The 25,703-nt window shown below is 36.3% G+C and overlaps 2 protein-coding genes and 2 long non-coding RNA genes across 4 annotated transcripts in view; 2 read left to right on the forward strand and 2 right to left on the reverse strand.

Annotated features, from left to right (window-relative positions):
- The first annotated feature begins 625 nt into the window (after positions 1-625).
- LOC116714491 (uncharacterized) lies at positions 626-2,913 on the forward strand. Its single transcript, XR_004338064.1, has 3 exons — positions 626-742; positions 873-941; positions 2,439-2,913. It is a non-coding gene; the product is annotated as an uncharacterized LOC116714491 (long non-coding RNA).
- slc49a3 (solute carrier family 49 member 3) lies at positions 1,289-14,707 on the reverse strand. The gene is made up of 10 exons (XM_032555103.1): positions 14,216-14,707; positions 10,576-10,734; positions 10,265-10,481; positions 8,523-8,599; positions 8,184-8,321; positions 6,486-6,602; positions 5,153-5,305; positions 4,925-5,082; positions 3,741-3,844; positions 1,289-2,595 (listed from the first exon to the last, which is right to left on the reverse strand). Exons 1-10 carry the CDS (start codon positions 14,375-14,377, stop codon positions 2,435-2,437), a joined length of 1,446 nt encoding a protein of 481 aa, XP_032410994.1. The 5' UTR covers positions 14,378-14,707; the 3' UTR covers positions 1,289-2,434.
- On the reverse strand, positions 11,327-14,209 carry LOC116714490 (uncharacterized). The gene is made up of 2 exons (XR_004338063.1): positions 13,231-14,209; positions 11,327-12,639 (listed from the first exon to the last, which is right to left on the reverse strand). It is a non-coding gene; the product is annotated as an uncharacterized LOC116714490 (long non-coding RNA).
- Positions 14,708-15,554: 847 nt separating the features above from the next.
- pcgf3 (polycomb group ring finger 3) overlaps positions 15,555-25,703 on the forward strand; it is a 51,881-nt gene continuing 41,732 nt past the window's right edge. The window contains exon 1 of the mRNA XM_032555104.1: positions 15,555-15,860. The gene's annotated coding sequence lies outside the window, so the exon portion shown is untranslated. The remainder of the gene's footprint in view (positions 15,861-25,703) is intronic.

Genomic DNA, 25,703 nt, shown 5'->3' on the forward strand with positions numbered 1-25,703 from the left:
CCTGCTGCTTTGTGTGTTTATTTTTAAATAGAAACTAGGTGCTGCAAGGCCTGTAATTTCAAAAACAAATTGATTCTACAAACGACATCTGAAATAAAGGTGGGAAAATAAAACTCCATCACTTGTGCTTGACCTTAACGCAAAATGTCCAGGGAAGTTAAGAAGTCTAGCACAGACTAGAAAGAACCCAACTACAGTCCGCAGTTGTAGACAAATATCCGAGTGGTGGTTTTGAATATATTTAACGTAAAATATGTTAAATATTCCAGAAAAACCTTTTTAATGTTTCCATTGTTAAAATCTTGAGCGGTTGATGCGTTTCTGTTGATTGCAAAAAGTCACAAAGAGACAAACGGTGTAAAAGGCCAAAAATGTTCTTATTTCTTCAGTAGAAAGCAAAATTAACCTTATATGTGTTTATTAGACGGACGGCGTAGGACGCCCATTTTGGAGATAAAATTGTATATTTTTACTATTTATGATTAATCTTGTTAAATGTAACAGTTCAGATGTTTTAAAAAAAGCTCTGAATATAGCTTTAGGCTCCATCTCTAGAACCAATTTGATGTCTTGTACAAACGGCTCTGGTCCGGGGTTCTATGCTTCTTATCCCCGCTGTTGCTAGGAAACGGGTGATGCATGCTGGGATAGCTCAGGCCAGAAGCTAGGGGAGGGTAATAATCACATCTAATGTGATAAATGGGCTAAAACGTTTTTAATCAAAGTCAATTCATCATCATTTGTAAGTAAGATTATCAAAGTTCAGCTCTGATTTCTAATAACATGAGAAAGAAAGTTGATAATTCCTCAAATGTTATGAACAAAAACGAATATTAGGCTGAAATAATTGATTCGCTGTTTTGATTACAAAGGTCGGGATTTACGCCGTTGTGGAAGAAATCATGCTGGCGAGGACACGGAGAGGCTTTATTTAAGTTTCAGTAAGTAAACCTCAAAAACTTAAATCAAACTGTCGCTGTACCGTACAAAGATCTTCTATAAAAACGATGAGCCACTCTACAGTTTTCAGGTACTGTGGAGACATTGAAAATACCTGATTCAAATGTCCTAAAACATACAATAAAAATGACATTCACGTGAAAGAAATATTTATCTACAGTTGTCAGATTTAAAATTATAATATAACTCAGAAAAAAATTACTAAATTGCATAAAAATTCCCCTTGTTTTATCTAATAAAAAATGTTTCAAGCTGAGAAAAAAGTTCAAAAAAACTCCCCACAAACAAGTAAGCATTTAAATTACATTTTTAAATCATGACAGCAATCCAAAAGAAACATTTTTATTAATTGGTTACAAGTTGTACAATTATAAAACAGTTTAATTTTACATTTTAATTTGTACATTAATGCTTAGTTGGATTTTAACATCAAATATTGGCAAACAGGATACAAGTATCATTTGTTTACCATGATGCTAAGTTAACCAAAGCTAGTTAAATGTATTTTTTAAGCTCTGAGATGGAAACACATTTTTTTACATGTTTAAATTGTATGACTAACAGTTGAGGTTAAGAAAGTTGTTAAGGACTGTTTTCCTGGGCAGGTTTAGTTTAGTTCAACAACCCTGCAAATGTTTCTAATACTTTTTTGTTTTTCTACTTCAGCACATAATCAATGAGGTATTTTATCTATGTTAAAAAGTACCCTGATTTCTTCTGTCAGTAAATCTGGTGAGAGTTTTCTCTCCGTAATAAGTTAAAAATATGAAACATGTTGTACATACGTACCTGGAAGATTTATTACCAAAGGCTTCCTTCACACCAGACCCTGGATGGTCTTAGTTCAGTGTGAGGGAAGCCAAAATAAACACAGGATGAAAACAGAGACAGTAGTGATTAAATTATTGTACAAAATTAGCAGTTTATGTATTTAAATTATGTACATTAATTATAAAATGAGTAAAAGACAACTAAAATGCCCCAGTGGTGCAAAAACACAAAATATTACCAAGTATTTTTGAACTAGTTTCTAGTGCAAATATCATAGATAAGCAAAACTTTTCATGAAGATATAGGAGCTTGTTTTAAGCAAATAAATCCTTAATATTGATGAAAAATGAATTTGCAGATTAATTCATTTGTAACTTATGAAAATTGTCTTGCTATAAGTGACATAATCTGCCAGTACTTTTTCATCCATGTTAAGAAATTATTTACTTAAAAGTTACTTGTAAGTTAAGTTTTATCTTATTTCAAGTGGTAAGATATTTTGCGTTACAGTGCAGAAAATTCTAAATTACTTCATTTCTCTTTTGAAGCAACAGAATGCATGAATAAATTGTTCCTGGTTCTGTTTAAAGAATCGTTAATCATTATCAGAGAATCTTATTGCACAGGAATGTCTGGATTCGACAAGCATAACATTTCATAGAGGCTGGATCCAACCCGTAACTGTCTTTTGTTTCCATTTCCTTCAGTTCTCGACTATTTGGTAGGAAGTGGTCGTGTCGTTATTCTCTCTGGTCCCGTAAGCAGCTTGTTCTTCCGCCTCCAGCCGTCTGTAGCGGGTTTGGAAGAAGACAAGGAAGCAGCAGGTGAAAACACTGGACAGTCCTGCCATCACCATCATGGGCACTGAAGAGAGGAGAAGCAAACATCTCATGAAAAAATAAAACTAAAAAAGGATTAGATAATTAAATTATATTAAACACTTTCCTACTGTTATTTTTTATTCTTTAGATTGTTTGTTATTCTTATTTAAACACTTTATTCCTGAAAAACGTTGTTCCCCATTCATCTCCATTACAGAAAAGGTTATTTGTATTGCAAATTTTAGCAACAATGCAGCTCAAAGTGCTTTACATCACAAAAACATCATACAGTCACCAATTGTGAAACAAGCAATAAACATTGCAATTTGTCAAAATGCATAATTAAAATTATCGATTTCAATTTGCCTTTTTTTGAGAAGAAAAGATTCACTTAATTCAACCAGAGGTTCATCATTATTATGAAAAACGTCTTATCATGATAAAAATTTTGATTTATTGTTGTCGATAAATTTCAATTAATGATGTCAAATAAAAAGCAAAATTGATAGTATTATCAAGTCTAAAAGTAATTTTTAATATTTTCTTCACGTTTTGTTGCATGAGAGCATCAATAAATATCAGTAAATTTAAAAATATGATTAAATTATATAAATCGCTATTCTTTTAAATAAGTAGTGTTGTGAATAAACCTCTTTCAACTGAGAATATTTGTCAATTGCAATTGCATTTGTGGTGCTATGAAAGCTCTGCCATACAGCTACATAAAAAAGAAATACTACATTGTTTTTTAATCATTATCTTTATCGTTATCACAATAGCAACCCAAACACCTTGGTAAAATTCTAACTCCATATTGAGTTAGAATATGGATTAGATTAGACTTTATTTTGTAATTTTTAGTGCAACATTATGTTGCTGCTACAAGAAAGATTGATATATTTTAAGGATTTTTACACATTTTTGCCAGAGTTTCCAATAAATCTGTACTTTCTGGTAACCTCATATGAATATTTAATAATTTTATATTGAATAACTATTGTTTATATGTTTGTTTTACTATATTTTTTGGGAAGTTTTATGCATTTATATGTATTTTCCAGCAGAATGTACCATTTAAATACATTTAAATTTCAGAATGTAGTTGTAAACATCCCTGCGTTTGAATCCTACTTTGTGTGAAGCTTTACTCTGAACAAAGTGAAACAGGTGTGGCATCATATGACCGACCTTTCCAGCTCAGCACTGCGTCTCCACAGGTGGAGAGCAGAGATTCGGTGATCGGTTTGGTCAAAGCCTGCAGCAGGACGATGTAAACAACCGACTGCACTTGCCTGCAAGAAGGAAACAGGAATCACTTTCACCTCAATACGAAACTCACAGACGCTAATCAGGGCTCATTTCAATAAAACAAAATAAAGTTGTATAATTTATCATTTTGTATTTAGTTAAACCAGCTGTAAAACATCTGATGCTGTATAATTTCAACCAACTGGATAAGAAGCGAAAGTAAATTCAGGTTTATGCAGGATGACAGCTTTTCTAGAAAGAAAGTTTTGATCTGAATATAAATAATTGAATAAGTAAAGAAATCTATGTTTTCTGGTTAATATGGTATAAATCCGATTATAACTACATAATGTCTAAGTTGGTATAAGTTACATTAGTGGTTCAGGACATTAAAGGTGGCAGGAGCACAAAATGTGATCCATGTGCCGCATTTTAACTACAATTAAATAATTTTAGTGTGCAATATCAGTGACTATTTGTTTATTTATACATGGAAGCCTAATGTATTTTTTAAATGAATGTTGTTTGTTTTCTGTGTGTCCATTTTATTTTACTTGTTATTTTTATCCTTTCATAAACATTGATTATCCTGGAGAAAATCCAATATAATGTTTATGTACAAATGGCAATAAACAATATTACTATTCTATTCTATTCTATTGTCTGTACAGAACTTTTTGTTCACTCCAAAAACAACAAATCAAAGTATTTTTGTTCTAGTTTCTAGAGCAAATATCTCTGCACACTTGAAATAAGATAAAATAAACTTACAACTAATCTTTTGACAAGATATAGGAGCTTGTTGTAAGTTAATAATTACTTAATATTGATGAAAAAGAAGCAGGTTATTGGGAACGTGGGAAAAATGTAATGCTTTAAGAAATAATCTGCCAATGGAACCAGCACTTTTCATCAATACTTAGGAATTACTGACTTAAAACAAGGTCTTACATCTTGCTAAAAAGTTACTTGTAAGTTACTTTTATCTTAAAAATAAAACTAAAACCAAAAATACTTGGTAAGATTTGGTGTTTGTAAAAAATTTTCTTTCTTTTTTTCAATCAGAAACAACCTTCAATGTTTAAAGGCTTCAGCCATGTCATATCATGCAAAGCATTTTATACCCTGAAACAAAGATGAGTCCAGCCGAGGTGGCCTCTCCGACCGGGTACGAACTCTCCACAGACAGCTCCATGGCAACAGGGTAGATGGAGAAACCGAAGAAGCCAAAGAGAGAGCAGACGGCTGCGACAGCGACCTTCTGATGAGGCATCAGACTCACCTGAGACGCAGACAAATATCATCTCAGCTGAATTCACTCTAACAGATGTTTTCTTCTTTCAGTTTCTCACCACTGAGAAGGCGATGCACGATAGAGTGGAGAGGCTCAGGCCGATCTTTGTGACCTCTGTGAACTTCTTCGTCTTGTCAACGTAGACGCCGACGGCACCGGCGCCAACGATGCCGAAGACGATGAAGAGAGCCCCGCAAAGGCCAGCGAAGTCCTGCAGAGGTCAGATTTCACAACCTGAATATTAATGCTCATTGCACTTTGATGCAGAGGCTGGGAAGCTGTTTAACCTTTTGACATTTTTTTGTCTGATTTATGCACAAAGTAATGTGTAACTGTGAAAGGAAGGAAAGTGTGAAACGCTTTGGGAAAATCTGGCCTTAATGGAAGAAGAAAGTCACTGCTGGAAGAAAGTCGCTCTTCTAAGGTTTGCTACAATTCATACAGTGGATGCAAAAAACTAGGGCTGAAATGATTAATTAAATTAATTAAAATAATCATCAAGTAATTTAGTAATTGATTAACTGTTAACTGGAGTATATAGACACAAAATAAGGTGAATTGCTTAAGGAACATCAAACTCAGAGCAGTAATTAACTCAAAACTCCCAAATAAATATGAATATAAGATGAAAACAAAATCTGTAAAAAGTGGTTAGAGTATAAAGTTCACTCAGTTAAAATTCTGGGGAAAAAAAATGTCAACAGATCACCTTGATCTGTTCTGTTCTTGATCTGAGCCAATAAGCGGCATGCTTAATGGCCTTGCATGCCGCACTTTTCAGATTTTTTGTTTTAAAATAAAGCAAAAAATATTAATTCTTTTTTTCCCGCTGCACAATAATTCACTGCTTGGTATCACGGGTGGGCAGTCATTATATAGTTTATCACTTATTGTAATAAATTTCTAATCCAGATAAGAATTTTAGATTTAAAGTTTCACGATAAATTCCAATTAATGATGCTTAAACCCCCCAAAAACTGTCCGTATTGCTATTTTTTTACTTTTCCACTGCTTGTTTAGTGAAATCAATAAATTAAATTTAGTTCCTGTGTGCAGCTTAATCACACTTCTTTCACTGGTTTCCTGAAGAAGAATATTAGAAATAAATATGCTTTTCAAGAGCAGTATTTGTGTTTTTGTCGCTACGACTCCTGAAACCCTAAAAAAGAAGTAATAAATTGTTCTTTTCATCACTTTTATCATCATCAAAATAGTACCAAGACATGATAAAACTTTAAGTCCATATCACCCACCCCTGCTTTGTAACACATATAAATGCCCAAAAAGACAAAGTTTTATGCAGTTTTCCCCAAACAGATCTTCATATAACAACTACTATGCATAGAATGTTAAAACACAAGCACTGATCTGCAGCTTGAATCTGTTCTTACGTTGCTGTATCCCTTCAAACACAGGATCTGGTCCAGCAGCGTGGAGAAGCAGGTGAAGACAGCGATGCCGGAGCCGAAGCACAGCAGCAGGATGAGGTACGGTTTGTTCTTCAGTAACTGCAGAAGAAGAACGGCGAAGGACTTTAGCAGAAACTAATCATTTTTATTAATTAACATTTTTTAGAAAATATAATTTGTACCTCTTTAAAACAACAACAATAACAACCTTTAAGTATGTATTAAACACACTTTCCATTAACTCCACATTTCTGTGTTTTTTTTATTTATTTTAATGTTAAATGTCGTGTGTTAATTTGTTGGAAGTGAAAAATAATAATTAACAGAAATAAATACTTGAAAACATCTGTCTTGATTAATCTATATAATCTGTTTCACTCAGTGAGTTACTGAAATAAAAGAACATTTAAATATTAACCTAATTTATTCCGATTTACTTGCATTATGATCTACAAAGATAAAATGTTTTAGTCCAGCAAGGAGCAATATGATAATTTTATACCATTAAATTACATTAAAACATGTAACAGTGAGGCTGGGACTTTTAAACAACTTTTAAAAGTTTTAAATGTTCAGAACCTACACAGTTTATGGACTCAGTGTTAAAATTAAATTTCAATCAGGCAGCTCACTGAACGCCTTAGTTCTCTGCAGCTTACTGTGTTTTATTTATTGATTTTCTCTGGTTTGTTCTGATGTCAATTTTTTGTTGAACTTTAAATTCAGTTTATTTATGCCTGTATGTATTGATGAATAAAAAACTGTTCATTTATAAATCTTTTTCTATTATACTAGTGCAGTCATAACACTTTAATCTCAAATCAAAGCGGATTAGGGTCAAAATTAAACATTTGCAGGCATAAAATGCCTTTTTTTGTTTAAGACGACCAAAGTGGTAAAAGAGGTTATTAGAGAGGTCTTTGACTTCTTCAGTAATCATATTGATATCTATAAATCTGCAGCTTGAAAACCCTGGTTTTAGTGAAATTAATTAAATTAGAGGTTTGATTCTGCTGAGAAATCTCTTATCAAATTTCTGCTGAAGGAACGATTTAACAGCTTAATTTGCTGACAAGCAGAAAAAAAGAGAGACGTATTTATGTTCAGCCGTTCTCTTCCAGTTTTTAATTTTTCCAGGAAGCTGGTAGGTCGGAGAGGCAGAGCTTTCAAGGTCTTGATCTCCAGCTGCTCAATATCTTGAGTCACAACCATCGTTGCAATATTACAGCCTCAAACGATTGCATGGATACAATATTTTACAATATTTGGTGAGACATATTTCAGGTGCCATGCATTCATGTTCGCCATGCCAACATTATGTTGGACTGACTCTTAATGAAAGAAAAGAGCAGGTTGAGCACATTTCTAGCATTGGTTTCCATGGAAATGAACCCAGATAAGAAGTGACCCAGCTTTGTGATACAGTAGAAACTGCATATGTTTTCTTTTTGTTCGACTTTCTAACATTTGTAACACATCTGTTTATTGAAACATCTACTTTTAAACTTCAAAGTGAATTAAGATGCTATTTTTTTCCAATAATAAACTTAAGGAGCATAGTTTAAAGGGAAATTTGGACAATTATTTTGTTGTTTTTTCTAAGTTTAATCTAAAAATCAGCCTGATGCTGCTTTACATTCCTGCCTTTTTTCTCTGTGGTTAATTTTTCTGCATTTTTACCAGTTTCAGGCCCTGAATGAACGGCTCTGATCCGGAGGTCTCGGCGCCGGCTGACGGTGGCGTTGGGGGTTTTCCGCTCCGTATCCCCAGTGTTGCTAGGAGACAGGTGATGCATGCTGGGACAGCATAGGCCAGCAGCTAGAGGAGGGCAATAATCACACATAATGTGGTGATGAATGGGCCAAAATACGGCAAATAAAAAACAATTCATCATCATTAGCAGATGGGACGATCATATTTCTAGTAACGTGAGAAGAATATTGTTAAACATGATTCCCAGAATAAAACTGATTGTCTGAACGGATTGAGGAATTCGGTTATTTGATAACTTAAACTCACCAGTTTTGGGATTTGAGCCGATGTTTCGGCGATCACAGGAGAAACAATGTTGGCGAGCAGAATGCCCAGGGGATTCGCTGAGGAGTGAGAGCAGAATGAGCAGCCAATTTACCAGCTTCTGTTCCCAGTTTCAAAGTTTGAGTGACTGAATCAAAACATTCGCATGTCAGAGAAATAAATCTTTCCCTAAACAATTATCCTCTTAATATCTGCTTATTTTACCAAACAGGTTTTAGCTTATTTTTTTAAGACTTTGAAGGATCTTTCTTTGTGTTTGCATTTCTGTGAGAAATGAAGGACAAGGGTGACTTCCTTTAAGTTTTGATCACATGTTGAAACTGACCCAGTTCCCCTTTTCACCCAGGAGAAATGAGACACATGGTTTTAGACTAGTTTCTTATTTTCCAAACATAAACTCCTCTGATGGTTATTAAAATACCTTTAAGATGATTGTAACAAATGCAGGTTTGAGCATTTTTTAGGTTTCTGATGTAATAACTGTAGTAAATTTACACAAATAATGACTCTGAAAGAGCCAGGAATTTAGTTTTATTTATTTTTTTTATTTTAAGTTGGAAACGGGATGTTTTCAGAATGAGTAATCAGCTTTATAGGACAAAATTGTGCATGCAAACAAAAAATGTTACTCCAATTTCAAGAGCTCACAGTGTACAGACATTATTTCCTTTAAACAAACTTTAGAGAAAATAAAATCTTTCATAGATTTTTCACAGGAGCCAAAGAAAATATATCTGTCCATTTTATTGAAAATTTTTTGTCTTTCTTTATTTAAAAATAAATAAAGAAAGACAAGAGCTTATTTCTGTTTTTATAAAAACAGAAATAAAATGATGGTTCTTTAAACAGAATTAAAATGATCTTTTCAAGATATTTATCAAAAATTATAAGCACCTTTGTTTCAAAAGATTATGTAACATTTTCAAATCTAAACAAGATTTATTTAGCTGGAATGGACTGAGGGCAAAATGGCTTTTTCGATTATAAAGATTGCCAACCCTTGAACTAATACTTTCATTTTAGTCCTTCAGAGAAAATTAAACCCCAGTGAAAGCTGATACAGTTTGGTATAACCTGTATTTTGTTGTAATTGGTTTTTATAGATTTCTCATTATGTTGTAGTTTTAACATTGTTGCTCCAGATCAAGTATTGTTATAATCCTGTTGTGTCTTTAACCCTCAATTTGGGCTGGTTTTTATTACTGGTTCCAGTATTTTAAAATGGTAATCCTCTCATTTCCGGGCTAATTGGACAGACTGATAGATGCATAAATGGACCCAAATCTAATAAAAGCATCAACATTTACATAATTTACCTAATGTCCAGTTTCCAGTACCGACAGATTGCTGCTCTTTAACTTTTAGTGAGTCATATCTACAGCTGAAGACAACAGTTGCTCAAATAAGCAAGCTTTGTCGGTCAATTATTCTGAAATATTTTACAGCTAGAGAAAACAACAAGCTCAATATTTATTTTTAAATTTTTACAATGGCTTGAAAAATTATTCAAGTATTAAACAGAGATGTTCAAAACCCAATCCTGCTTTAAAATTCTCCATAACTTTATCCTGAGCTGTCTGGTGTGTTCCTTGGACTTTATGATGCTGCCTCAGGCACCGTCTACCCATGTCTTATGTTGTTTGTTTTGCTCTCTTGGAGCCGTACACAGTAAATTCCAACGTAAATGATAAACTGCAGAAGCTTTACGTATAGGAGTCCCTTACACATGGAGGCGATCATGTTGGCTGTAGCTCGCTGGCTGTCAGGGAACCAGAGGGCGGCCAGTTTGGTGGGGGTGAAGATGATGAGGGGCTGGGCGAGGGCGCCGAGCGTCTGACCCAGCATCACTGCTGGAAACTGGAGCTTAAATCGAGCCGGCGGCAGCGTGCCAAGGAAACGCAACAGAGCTCCAAGCATGTTCAGCCAGGATCCCAGGATGAGCTGTAGAGATGTCAAAGGTCAAAGGGCCACAGCAGATTAAAAAGCTCATCTTAGCTTCTTCTTAATTTTTCAGAAATGTTATCTGCTCTCATACCGTGATCCGTAAACCGAGGGTGTCCAACATCCAGGTAGTCCCGAAGCTGAGCGGTATGGCAACCACCATGAAAACCAGTGACAACCAGTTGATGTCCTCCAGACTGACCTTTAGGTACTGGCCTGACTGGTTTGCAACTGGTGCAAAGGTAAGCCATATCTAAGAGGAAATAAAGCATTTTATTTAGATATTTTGATGAGAATACTTGACTGATAAAATACATGTGACAGAATTATTTGGAGTATTTTAAATACATTTAGGAGTGCAACTTAATTATTATTTTAGTAATAACTCATACTATCAATACTTATGATTAAGCGGATACTTTAACACTTAGGGTTATTTTATGAAATATTAAAAATATATAGAAGTGAAAATAAACAAATAATTCATTTAAAAAATATATATATATATTTTGTTGCCTAACTAGTAATAACACAGGATTTCTTTAGTGAACACTTGATCATTTGTAGCAAAGAAAAAAAAAATACATCAACATGTGAAAAGGTCAGTCCTTTCTGCTTTAATTGACATCAGTACAGAGTGGGGCTGATCTGAGTTGGTCTTAGAACTTTTGTTTTTTACATAAGAAATCAGGTAAAACTAAAACTATGTCATTTGAGGATTTCTGATTTAAACCTTTTTACAAAAAAATTGGGATTTTTTCCATCTTAAAAGCAAAATGTAGATATTTTTTGTACAATTTCAGCTAAACTCCTTTGTTTACGTTGTTTCAGAAAATGCCGTTTTATGGGTCTATATAATCTTAATGGCTAATTGATTACTAAATTAGTTGATTGTTTCAGCCCCAAATGCATTTTATCAGGGCTATATTTGAAAGCATTTCCATTGTTTTTCTTCCACTGGTGTTGGTCTGTTGCATAAAATCTCAATAAAATACATAAAACTTTATAATTATGTGAAAACGTTTGCAAGGTACTGTGGGGTTCACCTGTTTAACATTGAGGCAACAAAAGAAGAACCTGCACTTGTCTATTCTGGGTACAACGAACTAGTTTGTAAGCAGATTTGGACGAACAATGTCACCATTGTTCACTGCAGGGTGAAAGGTTTCTGAGGTGTTTTTACTTTTTGACACTTTGCTTTGTTTCCTCAGTGTTTTAGGAATCATCTTTCAGCTCATTTTATATGTTTTGTTACAATCCTATTGAAATCTTACAAATACAACCCTAAAACACAGTAATATTCAGATTGATCCTTAATCAAGCTAATTCTTTTTGATGGCGTTCATCTTGAGCAATAATACACTTCCTATGAATGACCCTACCTGTGGGCCTGCAGGTTTTTATAAATCCTGACCCCTATGGGACTCTTAATGTCACACTGATTAATGTCTAACTGGCTCTTCAGCTGTTATTTGCCACATCATGAATGCCTCTCCTCCAGCTGGGCTTCTTTTGTGAGCGAAAACACCAGCTCCCTGGAAACAATAACTCCCAACGCGAGCACGAATCCCGTGGGGGCTGCAGATATGTGAGGGAGGGGCTCAGATTGTGTGACTGAGGGCGGCACACTTGCCTCCAGGCACACTCAGCTGCACAAAGACAACGTCCCCTGGGAGTGATATCAAGTTATGCAAACACTAGAAGGAACCACATGTCACAGTAAGTCAATGAATTTGCCTCTACAATGTCTGTATGGGTAGAAAATAATGGCAAAGTTTAAAGATTAAAAAAAATCTTAGATATTTATTCCAGCCCTGAAACTACAAATTAAAACTAGCAAGAAAGCAGTAGTTTACGAGAGATGGACCAATCAGTTGGCCAGATTTAAAAAATTGGCATCAAACCAACAATTCTCACCATTTTTGATCTAGAAATGAACCACCAACATGATGTCTTTCAAATCCAAAAATGCTTTACTGATCCCAAAGGGTTCAGTTGTAACTCATATTAATTCAGATTTTCCAGAGTTATTTTAGATGGAGACGGCTGTGGGCAAGAAGGGTCTCCTGTAGCTGTCTGTATTACAGCGAATTTGAAGAAGCCTCTGATTGAAGACACTGTTTCAATGCACACTGTAGCACTAGGCTACCTTTTGCACCTGTTGGGATCTGGGGAGGGCTGGCTGGGGTTCTTTCCCACTTTTTCCACCAGGGGGCTTCCTGGAGGTTCCTGGAGGGGCGTGGTTTCGCGGCTGCACACCTGACTCATATCTGACTCATTTGGAGGAGTATATCTGGATGGAGCTGCCGACACTCCAGTGCCAGAGTGTTAGCCAGTTATGGTATCTGTTGTTACTAGCCATCCTCTGACCAACCTGTTTCTTGAAGTAACTAATTTCGTGTAACCTCTTCCCAGGTTGCCCCTCCGTGACGCCTTGGCCGCCTGACCCGAGTTACTGGCTGGAGGGTTCTTCCACCCTGGATTCCTGTTCTTCCGCTACCAGCCCACCTCCCTTCCCTGAGCCCCGGCCTCGCGGACCCACTAGTCCCAGAGCTCCAGCCGAGCTTTCCCCTGTAAATCCTCAAATCCCAGAGATCCAGCCCTTGCCAGAGAGAATAAGAGAGAGACACCTCACCTTCACCTGTACATATCTGCACGTTGTTTTTCTAATAAATTTCCCTACCTGATCTGCCTCCGGAGTGTGTTCTGCACATGTGGGTTCAGAGAATTGATCGCACCATGACAGCACCCAAGTTTTCGACCGTATGGTATTTAACATCACAGCTTTACAGGTCCACTTTGGTTTTTAAATCACTGTCCATAGAGGCAGTACTGAATTGTAAATGATAGATTGTAGTGAAAAAGTGTTTAAAGAACTTTGACAAGCTGAAATGTTGTGTTTTCCATTTGTAATCAGAACTGAAAAATTCCCACTTCCCAGTCAGAAAAATCAACAGGAACGCCCCCAGAAGTCAGATTTTCCACTGAGAAAGTGGGAGAAACAACTAGCCCCAGTTACGACTTATAAGACCGACTTCACCTGTCAAAATGGCTGCCCCTCAACAATAGTACGCTGTGTTGGAAACATGTATTTTACAAAATGGGTTTTACAAGGCAAATGTATTGTTAATGGATTGTTGTATTGTTATAAACACAACAATACAAATGTATTGTTGTAAACAATACAAATGTATTGTTGTAAACAATGCATTAACATTGTTACAAACGCAACGTTTATGTTACATGTAGCTCTAAACTAAACAGATTAAAAGTAGTGTATTATTTTAAAAAGTAAAGCTTAAAACGATGTTAAGAAGAACGTTCCATTTCATTTTCATGACTGGAACTTGTAATTTCCAAGTATGACTACAAATGGACTGCACTATTGAATCTCTTACACTCTTTGATGGATAACTGTAGAGTTCAATGACAAAGAACATTTTATAATTTTAATGTATGTCTGTAAAACTTGATCAAAGTCTTAATCAATTAAGCAGCATTGTGATGAGGTCTGGATTTAAAATGTGCTATAAAAATATTATTACACAATAACTTTTTTTTGTTCAAGATATAAAACCCTCAACCTTAAGTAATTCTCAGTAATATTCAGCATTATCACAGCTACTACAATAAGTATTATTGACACTACTATGCTGCCATACAAACCCTGAATTTGGCAAAGTTGTCCTCCATAGACACAGAAAGTCATAAAGACAATGGATAAAATGACTCACCGTGGCGTTGGAGCAGTTCAATAGACACAGCACTAGCAGCACAAACCACCTCCTCTTGTAAACTTTAAAACACAGCAGCCTCGTCGGCTCTGGGTTCGGATTCCCAGAAACAGCCGCGTAAACGGTCCGAATGTCGCTGGTCGTCTCTCCTCCGGCGTCCATGACAACTTCCACAATTATTAACTTATCATTGATAAGTTATTTATGCTAGCTAGCTACGAGCTCGTATGTTTGGGACATATCCCGAAGTTTAACCTGTTGATGTTTGTCAACATGTCCGTAAATGTCCGAAGAACAAAAAAATAAAGACGGCAAATCAGTTCTGTGGTCTTCTGATAGACTTTAAAGTCATTTTAACTCACAACGAGGACGCCGGTTTGACAGTTGGAAAAGACGGAAAAATCATAGCTTCAACAGTCAGAGAATGTCATTGTACTGTACAAAGATCGTCTAAAAGAACGAAGAGTCACTCTGTAGTTTAACGACAATCTGAAATTTCCCACAATTTAATTAATTTCAGGATTGAGACATGCAATTGAAGTAACAGAAAAATCACGCGACACATTTTTATAAATGTTTTTTTTTCTTTTTATTAAATATACTCTTTAATAAAATAGTTTGAACTTTGATAGTCAAAATCAATTTACAGTTTTACATATTCTATATAGAATGTGGTTTCCATTTGTCATAACAAAGGTGAAGAAGATGTGTTCTTTTTGGGTTGAGGTTTACGTCTAGGGCTAAAGTGTGAATTGAGTTTAGATTAGGTTTGGGGTTAAGTACGAAGTGGTAATGGTTGCTTTAAATTAATGAAAAATGGATGGAAGTCAATGAAAAGTCCTTGTGAAGATATAAGGACATACTGTGAGTGAGTGTTTAACAATAATCTTTTTTTAAAGCATAACTTGTTTATAAAATATGTTAGGATGTTCTCATGTTTAGTCTGTTACTACGTGTTACCTAATATATTCCTGGTAAGAAGTTGATCGAGAGACACATACAATTTTGATTAAATCTGTACAGCAATGCATTTGTGTAAATGGAAAAAACCCAAAATAAAATTTAACAAAACTGAAAATGTATTAAATAAATAATAAAGATGTCAACTGGTCAAATGAAGATAATCAAATAAGGATAAGCAGTATATATTTCCCCATCAGCCCACAATTTAATTTCTAGTTAGTAAGGTGACTGCATTCAATTATGCAAAACAAATGTTATGTTCGAAACAAATAAATAAATAAATAAATAAAATAAAATAAAATAAAAACAAACAAACAAACAAAAATGTATACTGCTTTTTGTATGAGGGTCAAAAACAAAATTTAAATCCACAGAAATAATTTTATCAAAAAATTCAAAATTGACTAACCAGAAAATATAAAGTCTGGTTAAGTTGTTTATATCGGAAAAATATGCTAATTTAATAATTAATTGTTCATTTAGCCGATCAATTAAAAAAAATTCCAAAACACTTGAACCCACTCACCCTGCCGTCGCACAGTCTGCGCATGCTCAACTTTTCTCCCCAGAGTTTCGGCCTGTTCCGCCACCACTCGGTGATTTTCGTCTCTTTGTTACACTGATAGTGGATTTAACTCGGATTCAACCCAAACATCCAGCGGACTGTGCGGCTCTCAAACAGGTTAGTTCGCCCACTTCTCCCCCTCCCCCTGGTCTACGTGTCCCCGTCCTCTGTGACTCGCTCTTCGGTTTCACGGTACCGGTTCGCTCCCCGTCTCCGTCCGCTCCGGAGCATGCTGTACGTGTTGTTTTATGCGCCTGTGTGGTAGTGTATGGCGGCGCCGGGCCCTGCAGTTGCACACCGGGGATGAGGTGGTAGTGGGGGGGTTGATAAGAGGAAAAGTGTGCCGTTCAGACGGCTGTAAAGCTAGCCGGGCTGGCCACCGTTAGCCCGGTCTGAGTGGAGCCTCTTGTGTGTCTGGTTGTGTTTAAATGCCGATGTTCCTCCTAACCAAGCACCAGTTCTTGGTTCCTATTAAGATGGAATGTTCTTGAAAGCTCATGCTCCTCCATTAAGCTAACCTCTTTCTCCCCCCCCATGTCCAAAGTTCAGGCTAACATGTGGAGGAAGAGCTGCTTTGGGGTTTGGATCAAATCAAAAGTTGGTGCATATTTTTGTACCTTGTCTTGTGGGTGGTTGTCGTCCCTCTCCAGGCTGCAGCAGCAGCGAGAGCAGCCTGACATTGTGGCGAGGAAGGCGTGCAGAGAGCAACCAACAAGTCTGTGCAGTTTTCTGAGAAGAGATGTAGATAAATTGTCACCTTCATGCAAACACAGCTTTCTCTGTGTGCGATGGAGTCATTTGGACTTAATGAGGAATTAGATTGAAGGATAAACTTTTCCATTTCTTGGAGTTTTGCAACCAGTGCCTCAAGCTTCAAATCATTCACATGTCCATAGATGTCTAGAAGAATCTCAAAGCTGTGTTGCATGTTGCACTTGAATATGAAGGTGCAGATCTGAGAAGTGTGTGGTACTTACTGGTCCCCTATGACATCAAAGTATTTTATATTATTTGAACTTGAATTTCCAGATTCTATTCCTTTTTCTTAACCTCTAAATGATGTTTCCATCCATTTTCTCACAAACTTGTTTTTTTGCATTTTGCATATTTTCTATAATCTGCAATAAATTCATAAGACCCAATGTTTGAATCTTGAAAAGCATACAAGTTTTTGACATGAACATTTACATTTTCTCCTCACTTTGAGGGGAAAAAACAGCGTTCGATTAGATCAGTCTTTCCTCCATGTATGCCATGTTTCAGTTCTTTCTGTGTTTCAACACATCTGGATCAAATAATAGTTTGTCTTTAGTGGGTTTCTGCAGAACTTTATGACAATCTGAGGATGTTGTTGGACTATTTAAATCAGCTGTTCTGGAGCAGAGACACATCAAAAACTAGGAGATCCAGACCCTTGAGGATTGGTGCTGGACTCCTATGGGTATTTCTCCAGGACATAAACCCGTTGAGATTATTAATCTCTTTAACAAGGACATCCTGGCTAAGATAAAAGGAGTACAAGATCCAAGAAAAGTAATACTAACACAACAAAATTGATAAATTACGTTTGTTACAGTCACAACAAGGTGACTCTGTGCGCACCAATGTTACCTTAAAGTGTAGCCAGATGTTAGCTCTGAGGTTCACTGTAGTTAACTTGAAGAACGTATATGATGGCAGTTTTCCTAAAATCATTTTGTGTATGAAAATATACCAATACTTCACCCTGTGAGTAGAGTTTGAGGTACTTCCAACTAAGGATCGAACCTTGAAGTGAAAGAGTGACTCCAAATAAATTCTGGTCAGTTTGAGTCTTAAGGCTTGTGTTTTTTATTTTTGTCAATCATAAGTGAATGGTAAATTGGACCTTCAATTTATATTCAATTTATGTCAATCTGAAAGTCGAACTTTGCCAAAAGACTTTTTTTAGGGTGCCTTCACACCAGCCCTGTTTAGTCTGCTTTAATCGAACTCTACTTCGTTTGTCTAGAATGTCCAGTTCATTTATCGAGGTGTGAATGAATCGAACTCTGAAAAGGGAACTCTGGACCGCATAAAAACATTGGTCTCAGTTAAAGACAGGACCGTACTATAACGGAGGGCATTCTGGGTAAAACCACCAAAACAAACACGCTAACTTAGCACTAGCAGGAGAAATGGTTGCTGCTAAAGTCTGAGCTATTCCATTTGTGTTTTGCAAAGAAGGAAGTTGCGCTAATGTCTTCTTCAGAGGTTTTTGTGTCGTTTCCTTCAGTGGTTCTTTGTGCAGCGCCACCACAGGCGATTTGGGTAACAGGTTTATCAAAGAGTTTGGTTCATTTGACAGTGCTGTGTGAAAGCAAACCGCACCAACTGAAAATGTAGCAAATGTTACAACTTTGGTTCCCTACTAAATGAGTTTACTGGACTATCAGGTGTAAAACATCAAACAATTAGGTCTTCAAAAGCTTTGATTGATTGATCAATTTAAGGCGCAATGTTACAGCCAATCAGTCTGTAACAAAACCTGGACAATAGCTTAACCATAGGCTCAAAACTAAAATGATCATTTATTATGAGTTAAATAAGGCATCACCTCCTATTTAAGAATCAGCATTAGTCAGATTTGATGCCTACTTTGTGTTAAAACATCCACATTATCTGCCGCTGTTTTTAGCGCCCACTTTGCCCTGAGATATCATGTCCCAATCATCATTTTTTGATGTTCTAGCATTATGTCTGCATGTTAATCAGTGTGTAATGATTACAAATGACCTAAGAATCATCTATTCTACCAGAAAACATGCCTCTCTGTCTGGTAAAACAATGTTAATGGTCCCTCTGGGCAGCCTGATAAAACTGCATGACAGGCGAGCAGGATATGGCCTCTTAAGACTCAGCACTGCTTGATAATGAGAAAACTCAATAGAAACTGAAGCGCCGGAAGATGGATTTGTCTTTTTCTTGGACAGGAAATGAGATCAGACAGCTCCCTAAATGAGCACTGAGCAACTGTAGAGGACCCCCCATTTACAAGTAAAGCTACAGTTGGAGGAGGCGTTCACATAATCCGTCCCTTTTTTTTTGTTTCTCAACTAAGTTTTTCTGAGAATGAAGGAATAAATCACATCTTGACTTTTATATAGAAGTGCTAATTCTATACTGCACTAATGTGGGTGGAAGATGAAAGCAGAAATTGTTAAATATAAAATACAATTTTCCTTATGTTGCAGAGGAACTTAGCAGGAATGTACTCTTGCATAAAACTGATTAATGCATCAGTCTCACACACTAGTTTTTGTTACAGAGAAAAGCCTTGCAGCCTTCTGTTACATCACTACAACAAACATGGATGCATTTAGGGCTGCTTTGTCTAGAAATGACCTGCAGGTCTGGTCACACCACCAGCCACACCAACAAAGTTCTTTCTTTACTAATTGAGGGAAACATTAGGAAACCTGCTTGCACGTCCATGTGACTTTTGGACTCACGCGTCTTGATTCTGCTGACTTACAAGGGAACTGAGTCTTTTTATGTTGTGAAATATCATAAAACGCTGAAAAGAGAAATGCTAAACAGGGTAATAGATGACAGAAAGGACAGTAAATTATATCTGACAGTTTTTTTTTACATGTCTATTTTTGTTAGCTTTGAGACTACATGAAACATTTTTTATTCTTGATCACTGAAGTATATGTTTCACACAGCTATTTCCCTCTACTTCACAAATATGTGCTACTTCTTATTCATCTGTCACATAAAATTACAGCAATATAGATTGAAGTTTTTGCTTACGTGACAAAATGGGAGAGGCTTGACAGGATGGAAATATTTTCACATATCAAAAGTTTAATTGGTGAACCTTTATATTATGTTGTGTTGTATGTAATTTATGTTTTTTGGACAAATTATGTTGACAGTTGCTTACAAAAATGTAGCTAAATTAAGCCTGGTTTACGAAGAATATTTTGACCCAATCTTCCCCTTCCAGCAATATTAAGGACGGTCTGATTATCATGATGGCTGTAAAGATAATCTTAGGAGGTATTCCTACCATGTGTGGTGTGTCCAAGTGATCTACTGTGCTTGGAAGGACGTCGGGAACACTCCGACCTCAACTGGGGATATTCAACATGTTGGAATGTCTTGGCCTGATATCCCACTGTGTGGGGTTTTCCAGAAACAGACAGAAACATGGAGGGGAATCCAAAATACAGAAAACACAACAACCACTGTGGTGCACCAGAAAGTCTGGTGCATTGTTTTTTTACCTGTTCAAAAATAGTCCACAAACTATTGTTATTGCTTCTTCTTTGTCAGCCATGTTTTATAGCAGGGGGTCCCATTTGAGCGCCAGAGGTTTTACCAGATTTCCCATCTGACATCTGAATGTTCATGAGTGAAATCTGTTTGTGTGTAGAACCAAACTTGATATACCTGCACAGGGTTTCCCCCAGAAAACCTTCTAAGTCTGTAGATATGGGCGCTAGGGCAGTCAACCAGCGGCCTATTGTGTTTTTGAGTAAATTTTTTTTTTAATTGACAGGAAATTGTTAAATATAACTAGGTAATTAAAATAAATATATGTATATTTTGTGTTTCAGGTGTTCATCCTGATTAAAGTGATTTTTTTTCTTTTATCAGTGACTTGTCACTTTACTTGCTGAAGTTGTTAGCATGTTGACCACTAAAGACAGGCAGTGGGTACCTATGGAGGTCTAGACAAAATTTTAGATATCCAAAAGAAACAAAACAACAAATAAAGTGAATTATGGAGTCGCTGTAAACAAAATTGTCCTTTTTTAAAAAAATTTTTTAAAGGGTTATTTGAGGCCAAAGCAGCAGACTGGAGACTTTTATCATCTAATTTTTGGTAGAAAGAGAGAGAGAAAAGACAAAAAAACCCCTAATAAATTATGCATATAAAAATGATTGAACTCCTTTTAATTTACTGATTTATTGCTTATTGCGACAAGCCCAGTTGTTGGTGTATAAAAAACCCATACAATAAATAAACAAAGCTTAGACTGGTGGGAGTGCAAGTAAAGCCTGGTGGTCTGCCAGGCTTATAATACACTGGGGGAAACCTTTCTATGATTTTTTAAAATTGTGTGAGGTCTCTTATGTTTTGAAAATCTACAGATAATTGCCATGTGAACTAGACATTATCAGTCATTGGATCTGTACCATTATGAAACTGGTAAAGAGAGCTGTCAAAGCTCTTAGTTTAGGTAAATGAATCTACTTGCAGGTGCTTAGAGGTAACTAAACATGACCATCCTTGTCCTGGTTGCATGAATGTTATTATCTTACGAAACTCAAGTCCCTGCTTGTGCTCCATCTGATTCCATCTGTTGGTGTGTCAACATCTGAAATAGCTGCTTGCCAACAGGTTGGGTGAATTCCAATACTTTCTTTATTTGTGTTGACATTATAAACTCTGACAGAAACCATAGACGGTCGATCTCTTTCACATCCAACCGCTTACTTTGTCTGTTGTTGGAAATTATTTGCATTGCTCACCTGGTACAGTTCTCTGTAAAGCAGCAACAGAAAACAAGATTTTCTCTCCCTTTTCTCTCAGCTGTTGGAGATAAAACAGTGGAGGGTCAGCGATGGTCTGTATCGCATCAAGAACAAGAAACTCCACAGATTTTAGCCTCTTTGTCAGCTTATTAAAAGCTTTGGGAAATGAATGTCACCGTGCCAAATGAGGAATTAATCGCTTACCCGCCTTATACTGCAGACCATCTGTACGGTAAATGGCTAATAACTGTCATCTCAGACCTTGCGGGTTACTCTAGCAGACGCTTGTGGTTAAAACTGAGAAAATGAGAACAATAGAAATCCATGTGACGTTTCACTGAACCCTCCTTACCTCAATATTTTACTTTCAATTTAATCTGCGTAATGGAAACAGGAACTTTACTGGTTGTTTGGTCTGAAATTAAGTTTGTTTGATGCACTGATTTTCAGTTTCTTCCATGAGAACTGCAGTAATCCTGCAAAACAGATATCATTTCTAATGCACAGGACTAATAAGTGTATTACTCCTCAGTGATGCTTCAGAATGACTTGTACTCGTGTCCAAGTAGAGTTTAGCTGGATTAAACTCATCTGGTTGTCTGATATTTGTTTGATATTTGATGTGAACCTTTTATTGAAGAATGTGTTTGGTTTTCTGAACAGAGTCAGTTCTGTCAGTTCTCTTCAGTCAACACTTATTTATTTAAAAAAGACAAATGTAAAAATCTGTGTGTTAAAAAACAAATAAGAAAACACCCCATGAAAGGTTACACCATTTTTTTTTTACCCAAGAAGAACTGATGTCTTCAAAGTTAACTCCAGAATAGTGTTGCGTTAATGATGGGTAACATACCCAGGTTCCAAATCATCACATCTCCACCACCGTGTTTTACAACTGGCTGCAATGCTTTAAAGTTTTCTCCAAAAATGTTTATCACTAATCACCAAACCTCTAGACTGACTGATCTGACCAAAGGACATTGTTCTTAGAGTCTTGATCATTCAGACTTAACTTAAAATGCTTTTGTTTCTGGCACCTTTTGACAAAAATGAGCCCTTCTTGTTTAGTCTTTATATCTTGTGTCAGTTTATTATAGTCAGTTCAGACTTTGACTCTTGCTGGTTATAATATTCTGCACTACACAACATGTAACAGTACGTAAATCTTACAAGACAAGTTGCAATTGTTAGTTCATGAGAACTAAATACTTTCAAGATAATTTATGTTGCAAAAATAACTTTATTCTGCATTTTAATAGAATTTTTTTCTCATAAACTCAACCTTTTTGTTCACTTGAGACCAACTATTAATGGTCTTCAGTACATTTCCCATTTCCAGTTACTAAAGCTAGGATTATGATAGCTCAACGTAACCCTTGACAACCACTAATCGGTTGCTATAGCGATGCTTTCTGACTGCTTCAGGATTGGAACAACTTGCAGTATTTACATATTGTTTGTGCCTCGTCTGTCACTGTTGCCATTTTTCATTCCTTCTGGAAACCCAAGCTGCAACTAAGTAGCACTCGCCAGACAGCAGTCGAATCCACAAGATTTATTGTGATGCTTTAATGTCTTGAAGATCTTGTGCGATGATCTCTTGGTACATCCCTAACAAAATGTGAAAATATATTAATCTGGTTGAAGATGGGCTGTAAGCCCTATCCTGGATAATTGGATGGCTAATTTGCTACTTATTGGTGATATTTGTATTAGAGCTGTCTCTAATGACTGTGAATCAATTGACTAATGTTTTGATCAACAGATTTTTGTAATAGTGAATATTGTACCGCCAGCTAAGCTACTTCGTTGTTATATCTACATACTTTTCAGACAAAACTAAATCAGAACAGACTGAAATCTGAATCGGCAGGTGAGACTTTTTAAAGATTGGTAATCGGACAGAAAACTGTCCGTTCGGTGCGCCTCTGCTTTTAACATTTAAAACCACTAATTCAGGCCTGTAAAGCCTGACATGGAGCTTTTTCAATTTTGCAGCAATGCATGTTCTGGACCTGGAGTGAATTTGCTGGGTCATCCACTCCTGGGGTGCTTAGCACCTGCCTTAAATGGTTTCCATGTGTGAATAATCTATTATCGCTGCAGAATTATGGATTTTAAAAACTTTACCCGCCCCATAACCTCTCTCAGGTTGATGGGCAGAAACGGTTGCTTTTCTCAAATCTTTAATGATGTCTCTCTGCTTTGACATCATGTTAAGAAACACCTTTATGCTTTAGAGTAACAAATAGTCAAAGCTTTAGTTTTTATGGAGTGAGAATAATTGTATAATCAATTAAATTTGGCATCTGCTGTTTGTGTTTAAGATTAAAAATAAATAATTTTAGGATCTCATAAGGATCAGGGCATTTTTATTATGTCACAACATATAAAACTCGTGAGCGTGAAGGGTACTGAGATTTATTTTTCACCTGTGATTGCAAAATGTAGCTGATCATCAGTCGCCTAATTTAATTTTGTTTTCATTACTTTCAATAAGTCTCTGGTAGTCCTTCAGTGGCCTTTATATTCAATTCTTACTACTGTCAAGCTTTCTTTTCACCTCTGGAAGTAAATATCTTTATGAAAGTTGTAATTTAATGTAGAGGACTGCTGCTCAGAGGATAAAACTTTCCAGTTTATCAATCGAAACATTCAGTATAAGATTTATTAACTCATGTTTGGCAGTCGGTTGACCTGTTTGTGTATACTGTACAACAGCGGGTGATGATTTCAGCGGAAACAGGGAATATGTGAAAATGACAGAAAAGTAGAAGCTCCTTTTAGTGAAAAACTGTTTGAAAAATATAAAAGTGAGGCTGCGGGAGAATAAGTGGGAGGCAGAGGACTCCTGGAGCCTGTCAGCTCTGAGGTTGGCTAAGTGCTGACATTTCTCGCTGTGACCTGCCGACAGACGCGTTAAGTGAAGTTTGACATTTGAGTCCTGACAGATGTGAAATGTAATTCTGCTGTTAAAGCCTGCAAAACTAAAGACAGATTCATACCTCTGCTGATAACTGATAGTCATAGCCTAAACTCTTTATACTTTATTATGGCTGTCTGTTTAAACTGGTTATTGCTTCTCTTGTTTGTAGCAGCAATAATTGAACTCCTATGTGATGATACACAATTCTTCCATTTGTAGATGATGGTACGTCATCTACCATCCAGAGACGTACCATCATATCAGACCTAATCTTAGTTTAGGAGCCAAGTCAAACTAAGAGTCTGTCACTGAAGTGTGTGTTTGTGATAGGGGTCAGAGTTGGAGATTCTGACCTTTGAACCACAGGTATTTCATTCGTGTGGCAACTACTGTAAATACTGTTGTTTTAACTCCCCACATCTGCCTTTCTGGGGTAAATAACACTTCTGTGTTTTGGTGTAGCAGCCAACTGGGGATTAATTTAGATTTTTACTGTGGTTGGTGCATGTTTTTCTTATATGCCGTATTAAATCTGCCATAGGTTCTTGATAGAAATATTTGGTCCTCTGTTTAAAAACGAGTGAAACATGTTTGGTTGTTTTTACACCTGATAGTCAGGTAGACTCAGTTTGATTTGGGCACGAACGTCAAACTGAATCTGAACATGCAGTGAGACTGATTTGAGCGCATATGTCTATGTAAACAAACAATAATCTGGGATGTGTATGTTTAAATCTCACAAACATTCACTAAATACGTACTCTGGCACGCACTCAGTTCTGATGAACTCTTGCTCTGTTCGTTGCTCGACTCTGTCTTTCATGCTCCTCATGTATGGAAAGCCATCAATGCCAGAAAACTGACAACATTTTATCTGTCCTTCACATGCAAAGTATGTTTTTCACTGAAGAAAATCACACAAAGACCTCAAGAAGACACTGAGCACAACTTCCTTTGTCACAAAATGTAAACAAAACTTAGTAAAACCAAGAAGATGCTATTTGTTGAACTGCTTGCAGGATGTAGATCTCAGTTTTTGGTGCATTTAATTTATAGAATTGTATTTGAAGTAAAAGTTGTGGAAAGAATGGCCGTATTGTTTTAATCACTGGCTTAATAATTATTTTATCACTAGTCATAACATCCGTGCGGGTGACTGGTGTGTTGCTGCTTTCCTTAAAAACCTTTAATATCCTGCGTCAAGCTTGTCTCTAAATTGTCCCAGATACAGATGCTTCCTGTTTATGTCTGCTTTGTTCTTCAGTTTGACAGATTTAGTATCCATTACAGCGCCAAAGCAATAGAAGGGGTATCTATTGGCTCCCTGATGTGATTTGCAGTTGTGAATTAATAATCACTAATCAGAAAAGGGTGGAGGATGTTTCTGGCTTCCTTCTTTGAAAAGTTGTTTTGGAGTTGTCACAATGGACAGACCCAAGACTTGAGTTATGAAAGATCAAAACATTTTCTGATGGGTGTATTGAATTTTCTAATAATCTTCCATTTGACCCACTCAACATAAATTGCTG

This window comes from Xiphophorus hellerii, chromosome 23 (genome assembly GCF_003331165.1).
Source record: "Xiphophorus hellerii strain 12219 chromosome 23, Xiphophorus_hellerii-4.1, whole genome shotgun sequence".
Classification (NCBI taxonomy): Eukaryota; Metazoa; Chordata; class Actinopteri; order Cyprinodontiformes; family Poeciliidae; genus Xiphophorus; species Xiphophorus hellerii.

Bases quoted from the DNA above. Each gene is read 5' to 3' on its own strand.
- slc49a3 (XM_032555103.1), bottom strand. From the start codon at position 14,377: ATGGACGCCGGAGGAGAGACGACCAGCGACATTCGGACCGTTTACGCG. The intron at 10,735-14,215 runs GTGAGTCATTTT...ATTTCCTCTTAG, and splicing joins TGAACTGCTCCAACGCCACG to ATATGGCTTACCTTTGCACC. The intron at 10,482-10,575 runs GTATGAGAGCAG...ACATCTCTACAG, and splicing joins CCCTCGGTTTACGGATCACG to CTCATCCTGGGATCCTGGCT.